Raw genomic sequence first — 7,712 nt, forward strand, 5'->3', positions numbered from 1 at the left:
GTAGCCCCAAATAACTCTCTTATTTTTTTCATTCAAACAATACCTAGCAGCCTGTGTCTGCCTCCCTTTGCGTCAGAGGGGCAGAGGCACTGCGTTGTTGTAGTTCCAGTCGACTGAGGTTGTTGTTTTTTTCAGAATGCTGTGTCTAAGGAGATCATCCCCACCAGTGAGTTCATCAACAGTAAGCTAACTGCCAAGGCCAATCGACAGCTGCAGGACCCTCTGGTCATCATGACCGGCAACATCCCCACCTGGCTCACAGAGCTCGGCAAGACCTGGTAACTCATCAGACTACTTTCCAGCTCATAAACACCCACTGGTTCAGAACACAAAGAAAGCTGCCAAGCTTTTGCTTTTGAATACTAGGCATTACTGGCCTAGTATTCAGTAATGCAATGTCCTCAAACTGCATGTCTAGACCAGGCTTGGGGACAATTTCAAATCAGGAAGTAAATTCCAATTTTCTCTTATAGGCACAAGATAACCCCCACATAAGGAATTGTGTGTGTGTGTACACACACACTAGTTTATTAGGTACTACACACCTTCCACTAAAATGTATCCAGTCACATGGCTAGCTACAATGCATTCAGAAAGTATTCGGACCCCTTGACTTTTTCCACATTTTGTTAAGTTACAGCCTTGTTCTAAAATTGATTAAATAAACAATGAATCTACACACAGTACCCCATACTGACAAAGCAAAAACAGATATTTTTGAAAATTTTTGAAAATTTATAAAAGAAAACGATAACTTATTTACATAAGTATTCAGACCCTTTGCTATGAGACTCGAAATTGAGCTCAGGTGTGTCCTGTTTCCGTTGATCTTCCTTGAGATGTTTGTACAACTTGATTTGGAGTGGTAAATTCAATTGATTGTACATGATTTGGAAAGGCACACACCTGTTTATACAAGGTCCCACAGTTGACAGTGCATTTCTGAGCAAAAACCAAGCCATGAGATCGAAGGAATTGTCCATAGAGCTCCGAGACAGGATTGTGTCTAGGCATAGATCTGGGGAAGGGTACCAAAATATTTCTACAGCATTGAAAGTCCTGAGAACACTGGCCTCCATCATTCTTAAATGGAAGAAGTTTGGAACCACCAAGACTCTTCCTGGAGCTGGCCGGCTGGCCAAACTGAGCAATCAGGGGAGAAGGGCCTTAGTCAGGGACGTGACCAAGAACCCAGTGGTCACTGACAGCACTTCAGAGTTCCTCTGTGGGGATGGGAGAACCTTCCAGAAGGATAACCATCTCTGCAGCACTCCACCAATCAGGCCTTTATGGTAGTGGTGGTGGCAGCATCGTGCTGTGGGGATGTTATTCAGCAGCAGGGACTGGGAGACTAGTCAGGTTTGAGGGAAAGATGAACGGCGCAAAGTACAGAGATCCTTGACGAAAACCTGCTCCAGAGTGCTCAGGACTTCAGACTGGGGTGAAGGTTCACCATCCAGCAGGACATCGACCCTAAGCACACAGCCAAGACAACGCAGGAGTGGCTTCGGGACAAGTCTCTGAATGTCCTTGAGTGGCCCAGCCAGAGCCCTGACTTGAACCCGATTGAACATCCCTGGAGATGTAATATTTCAGTTTGTAATTTTTAATACATTTGCTAAAATTTTTAAGCCTGTTTTTGCTTTGTCATTATGAGGTATTGTGTGAAGATTGTTGAAGGGGAAAAAACGATGTAATACATTTTAGAATAAGGCTGTAACGTAACAAAATGTGGGAAAAGTCAAGGGGTCTGAATACTTTCTGAATGCACTGTATGTATGTAAAGAAGGCATCGAGGCTTTCAGTTACGGTTCGGTTGAATGTTATAATGGGCAAAACGAGTGACCTAAACGACTGAGCGTGGTATGATCGTCTGCACCAGGTGCTCCGATTCAATATCTCAAACTCCCGCACTCCTGGGCTTTTCACACACACGTCATTGTCTAGGGTTTACTGAGAATGGTGTGACAAACAAAAAAAACATTGTCAGCGGCTTTCCTGTGGGCGAAAACCTGATGCGAGAGGTTGAAGGAGAAGGGCAAGAATTGTGCAAACTAACAGGCGGGCCACGAACGGACCAATAACAGCGCAGAACGACATCTCACAATGCACAACTCGTAGATCCTTGTCACGGATGGGCTATTGCAGCAGACGACCACACCAGGTTCCACTCTTGTCTGCAAAAAAACGAGAAGCGGCTCCAGTGGCCACGCGATCATCAACAATGGACAATTGTGGAGTGTAATAGCATGTAACATGACAGCAAGTTCAGTTTTCTTGAGTGGCCTGCGCAGTCCCCTGACCTCAATCCAATTTAGGATGAGATGGAACGGCTGAGCGCTGCATGAATGTATCGCCATCTAATCTGCTGTAACTGCATGATGCTATCACATCAGCATGGACCAACATGTCTGTAGAACGTTTCACCGTGTAGAATTCAGGCAGTTCTGGAGGCTATGGGTGGTCCGACCCGGTACTACACTGAATAAAAAATGTAACGGCAACATGCAGCAATTTCAAAGAGTTACAATTCATATAAGGAAATCAGTCAATTGAGAAATGCATTAGGCCCTAATCTATTGATTTCACATGACTGGGATTACAGATGCAACCATTTTTGGGAATTTTTTATTTTCAGCTCATGAACATGAGACCAACACTGTTGCGTTGTTTATTTTTGTTGAGTGTAGATGGGTGTACCTAATAAACTGGCTGTTGTGTGTGTGTGTGGGTGTGGGTGTATATATGCCATGTATTTTGACCAACTATTTCGTTCACTCTCCCTCCTCCCCAGTCCCTTCTTCTTCCCGTTCGACACACGGCAGATGCTCTTCTATGTAACAGCGTTTGACCGGGACCGGGCCATGCAGCGCCTCCTCGACACCAACCCCGAGATCAACCAATCAGATTCTCAGGACAGCCGTGTGGCGCCCCGCCTCGACAGGAAAAAGGTGTTAAATATGTTAGAATGATGTTGGTTTAATGTCACAATCAGCTCAATGCATGCATTTCAAATGCCTTTCTGGAATAGGTTCAAGTGTAGCCAAGAAGAGTGGATGTCCCCAATTATCCAGCCAGTTCATCTGCTTTTTGTATCCTGCCGACTCCTGTTTGTCTTGTCACTAATTCTTCCTTTCTGCTCGTCCCCCTCTGTCTCCAGCGAACGATAAACCGTGAGGAGCTGCTGAAGCAGGCGGAGTCGGTGATGCAGGACCTCGGCAGCTCCAGAGCCATGCTGGAGATCCAGTATGAGAACGAGGTACAGTATACGCATTCACACCCTCATTACAGAGCACTTCAATCACCACCATTTTGAGTTTGTCCCTCTCATAAAAACTAAGATACCGTGTCATTTGGGGGGGGGAGTACATTTTGAACATGACCCTAGACTTATTGGATAGAAGTTCATCTCTCTTCCCTCTTTTCCTTTTCTCTCTCCTCTTACTCGGTCTCACTCTCTCCCTTTTTCCCTTCTGTCAGGTGGGCACAGGGCTGGGTCCCACCCTGGAGTTCTACGCCCTGGTCTCCCAGGAGCTGCAGAGGGCTGACCTCGGGCTGTGGAGGGGTGAGGAGGTCACCCTGTCCAACCCCAAAGGTAACTTTCTACTCCAACCCTCTGGGGAATAGATTTGTCTCTAAATAGGAGCTCCTAAAAATGTTTTAGTAGTGATTTCTGTAACAAATAAACTACCGTACAGAAATTTGATTTATTTTAGATGTAAAGGCTCTCCTAATATTTTCTAAAATGCGCCTAGGTGGTAACTGTTTAGTCACATCTTTCTGAGATATGGGCTCCTGAAGAGGACTTGGCTTTGACACCCACATTGGAACAACTCTTCCTCTCCCTAAATCTCCTCTCTTCACTATCTTGATTTTTCTCTCTCCCAGGAAGCCAAGAAGGGACCAAGTACATGTTCAGCTCCCGAGGGCTGTTTGCCGTTCCCTTCGGCAGGACAACCAAACCGGCGCACATCGCCAAAATCAAGATGAAGTTCCGCTTCCTGGGCAAGCTGATGGCCAAGGCCATAATGGACTTCAGACTGGTAAACCGTACCACTTTGTTGTACCTTGGACCAGTCTCTAGTCTCCAATGCCAATGCTTCTAGACCTTCTATTTAGTCCTATTGGCGCGGTTTTTACACTTGCATTACTTGACTTAAGCCCCATTTGCTGGGTTTGCAGGAATAAAGTTGGGTGATGTAACTCCCCTCATACATGCTCTCACCTTTCAAGCAGAGTTTTACGTTCACCAGAACCTCTCAGTGGGGAGCCCTCTGCTGACCTAACACCTCTGTCTCCTCTCCACTCCCTCCCAGCTGGACCTGCCCCTGGGGCTGCCCTTCTACAAGTGGATGCTGCGACACGAGACGTCCATCAGCTCCCACGACCTGGTCAACATCGACCCGGGAGTGGCCAAGTCCATCCAGCACCTGGAGGATATCATCCGCCAGAAGAAGAGGCTGGAGCACGACCTCTCCCAGGTCAGTCCCCGATATACACAACCTCCCCAAACGCAGCTAACCTCAGTCATTACAATTTGTCTTGGGAAATGAGAACTTCGACAGTCTAACAGAGGTCTTTCTCAGAGATGGTGTTCATAGTGGTAGCTATAGTAAGGCTAGATTTACACTTCACTAGACATCCCCTTTGTGACTCCTCACCACGCACTGAGCAAAGGGCTTTGCAGTCCGCACATAAGTTCATGCGTGTCAGAATTTTCTGCTTTACTCAAGTGTCAGTGATGTTTTGCTAGCCTAACTTCTGAGTTCAACCAGTATGGCCCCTCTATCAGATTGCTGATGCTCCTCCATGTTATGTTCTCCATATTAATAAAAGGCCTGTTTGCTCTGTGTGTGTCTCCTAGACGAGGGAGACCCTGCAGCAGGCTCTGGAGAGTCTCAACATGAACGGCTGCTCTGTGGAGGACCTGGGCCTGGACTTCACCCTGCCTGGTTTCCCCAACATTGAGCTGAAGAAGGGGGGCAAGGACGTCCCTGTCACCATCTACAACCTGGAGGAGTACCTCAGGGTGGGTAGCTCGCACACACACCTATATGCACGTAGACGTTATACACACAGCGCTCCTACATATAGACTCTCCACACACCACCTAACCATTGGTCCTCTTCTCTCCACAGCTGGTGGTCTACTGGACGATGAACGAAGGCGTGTCCCGGCAGTTTGAGTCTTTCAGGGAAGGGTTTGAGTCGGTCTTCCCCCTGCATCACTTGCAGTATTTCTACCCTGAAGAGGTGAGTACTGCTTATCGCTATTCCCAAGAAACAACTATTTATTTCGCTGTTCTGTTTGTCTTCAGGGTCACATTGCTAACCCCCTCTGTGCTCTCCCATCCGCCTGTAGTTGGATCAGCTGCTTTGTGGCAGCAAGTCCGAGACCTGGGACGTCAAGACCCTGATGGAGTGCTGTCGTCCCGACCACGGCTACACGCATGACAGGTCAGCGACCAGACCTACATTGAGTGTCATGTTTAGGACTTGTCAGAGTGCAGTGGTTTGATGTGTTGTCTGTTTCTCTCCACAGTCGTGCTGTTAGGTTCCTGTTTGATGTGCTCAGCAGTTTTGATGCAGAGCAGCAGAGACTCTTCCTGCAGTTTGTCACAGGAAGCCCCAGACTGCCTGTTGGAGGTGAGTGGTCATGGATACCTACACACACTCACTCACCATACACACTTGAAGAATTGTTGTGCCTCGAAGATATGTGGCCCCGTTCTCTGATTTTGAGGATTGAACAAGCCCATACTTTGGGTGATATTTTTTCTGACTGCGAAGCATTTTAACTGAGGCTGCAGTCATGTCGCGCCCTCATGTACTTAGTAAAAACATGAACAGAACACCGCTCACCCTACTGGAAACCCACACAAATACGCATTAACCCCATAGACCTCAAGGACAGAGAATGGGACGAGGCGAAAGGCATATTAAGTATGTAGACAGACGAATCCAACCATGGCTCAGTTTTGTTCTGAGCATGACACCTCTCTCCTCCAGGTTTCCGTAGTCTGAACCCACCGCTGACCATTGTGCGGAAGACTTTTGAGTCAACGGAGAACCCGGACGACTTCCTGCCCTCGGTTATGACCTGCGTCAACTACCTGAAGCTGCCCGACTACTCCAGCATCGAGATCATGCGCAAGAAACTGTTGATTGCAGCCCGAGAGGGCCAGCAGTCCTTCCACCTGTCCTGATCTCGCGGTCTCCCATTCAAAATGCCTTCTACAGCAAACCGACGTAATCATGACTTCCTTCTAGTTTTTTCTTTTTGTAATCACCTACATCAAGGCAAAATGTGTACAGCCTTCTTGTTAGAGAACGCAGCTTGCAGAAATTAAAAAAGGACTTGATATATATTTGCTGCCCTGTCTCTCCTACAAAGGCGTTACATGACTCGCAGAACAAAAAATAAATAAACCTGCGAAAAAATTATATCAGTAGTTGAGTAATGTTTAAAAAGAAAAAAGAAAAAAATGTGGGTGACATTTTAAATGCATTGCTGTGTGATATTTAAAGGGATGTTTCTTCTCCAGAGTGGTGAATGACATCACTGTGGTGGGGAGGGGAGGTCCATTGAGCAAGCTAGGTTCACTTTAGCTCCAAAGATAATTTGTACAGAAAAATTTGCAGACTTTGCTCATTCTACACATTTGATAGAATAGCTCTTTGTTCTCGTGTCTCCTTTCCCCTTCAGTTTGTCTGTTTGCATTCTGTTCTCGTGTATTATACGGCCCCAATTTGTTGCATTTTGGTTCTGCTTTTCCCCCTGTGTTTTTGCTTATACATTTTTTTGGAAGCGAGTTGCAGTTGGTTGACTGCGGGTAGTGATAAGAGCGTAGTACCTACTCTTTATTTTTTTCCTAAATTGAAATTGTCTTCTGCCCTACAATTACAAAGAGCTTCAGCTCAAACGTTATAAGAGTTATCCAATGTGTTGGATAAGTAAACTTTTATTTTTGCCCTCACTTTGATGGAGTAGTAGTGTGTCTCAGCTGGACCCTGAGGGAGTGCCCTCTGGGAAGACTGATTGGCTAGGCCTTGCTCCGAGCCGCCACCCCCAATCCCTGTTGTAGCTGAGCGCACACATTTGGCTGGACTCATTTCATGGCCAGATTAGCATTTCAAGTTCATTTATGGAATAAGAGTTTATATGCAGTTTCACGCCCGGTTTGAGGTGGATGTCTGCTTTACCTTTTTTTAATTTTCTATTTTTTTTTCTTGCTGTAGTTAATTTTTTGGCTGCTGGCTTGGAACAAACCGTGGTGTGCACCTGCAGTCTGTGGCCAGGGGAGGGCCCCACTCTATGCTCTCCTGGCCCAATCGTTCATGTGCTGGTTTCTAAGATCTGCAATAATTTACTGCATCAGGTTCATGTTTTTACCTGAACATAAAATAAAGTAACTGTTTGACTCATCTGTGTTGTCTTTATTTAATCCATCCTCCTGTTTGTTTTATCCTCCATTCTGTGGTTTTGACAGACAGGTATAATCCTAGAGGTGATCAATGGGAGTAGGAGTTGCTTGATTAAAAACCATACCTGATTATATATTTTATAGGAACAGCTGATTACCACAGACCCTACCAATTTAGATGTCATGGTTTATTAAGAGTAGTACTTGAAGGTTTGATGTTTCCGTGAGTGGTGGACAAAGCCCTTATGTGTCAGCTGAGTGGATTAAGTAAACGCCACAAAATGTACTT

At 46.0% G+C, this 7,712-nt stretch overlaps 1 protein-coding gene across 15 annotated transcripts in view; it reads left to right on the forward strand.

Annotated features, from left to right (window-relative positions):
* The window catches only part of LOC106612584 (E3 ubiquitin-protein ligase TRIP12), a 72,684-nt gene extending 65,260 nt beyond the window's left edge, over window positions 1-7,424 (forward strand). For all 15 annotated transcript variants that reach the window (XM_045724452.1, XM_045724451.1, XM_045724457.1 and 12 more), the window contains 11 exons: window positions 136-278; window positions 2,795-2,951; window positions 3,161-3,259; window positions 3,481-3,595; window positions 3,889-4,043; window positions 4,317-4,481; window positions 4,865-5,029; window positions 5,139-5,252; window positions 5,362-5,456; window positions 5,542-5,645; window positions 6,009-7,424. In XM_045724452.1, the coding sequence (XP_045580408.1) occupies window positions 136-278; window positions 2,795-2,951; window positions 3,161-3,259; window positions 3,481-3,595; window positions 3,889-4,043; window positions 4,317-4,481; window positions 4,865-5,029; window positions 5,139-5,252; window positions 5,362-5,456; window positions 5,542-5,645; window positions 6,009-6,205 (1,509 nt within the window). In that variant the 3' untranslated portion in view covers window positions 6,206-7,424. The remainder of the gene's footprint in view (window positions 1-135; window positions 279-2,794; window positions 2,952-3,160; window positions 3,260-3,480; window positions 3,596-3,888; window positions 4,044-4,316; window positions 4,482-4,864; window positions 5,030-5,138; window positions 5,253-5,361; window positions 5,457-5,541; window positions 5,646-6,008) is intronic.
* The last annotated feature ends 288 nt before the right edge of the window (window positions 7,425-7,712 follow it).

The sequence above is a fragment of the Salmo salar genome, chromosome ssa09 (genome assembly GCF_905237065.1).
Source record: "Salmo salar chromosome ssa09, Ssal_v3.1, whole genome shotgun sequence".
NCBI lineage: Eukaryota > Metazoa > Chordata > Actinopteri > Salmoniformes > Salmonidae > Salmo > Salmo salar.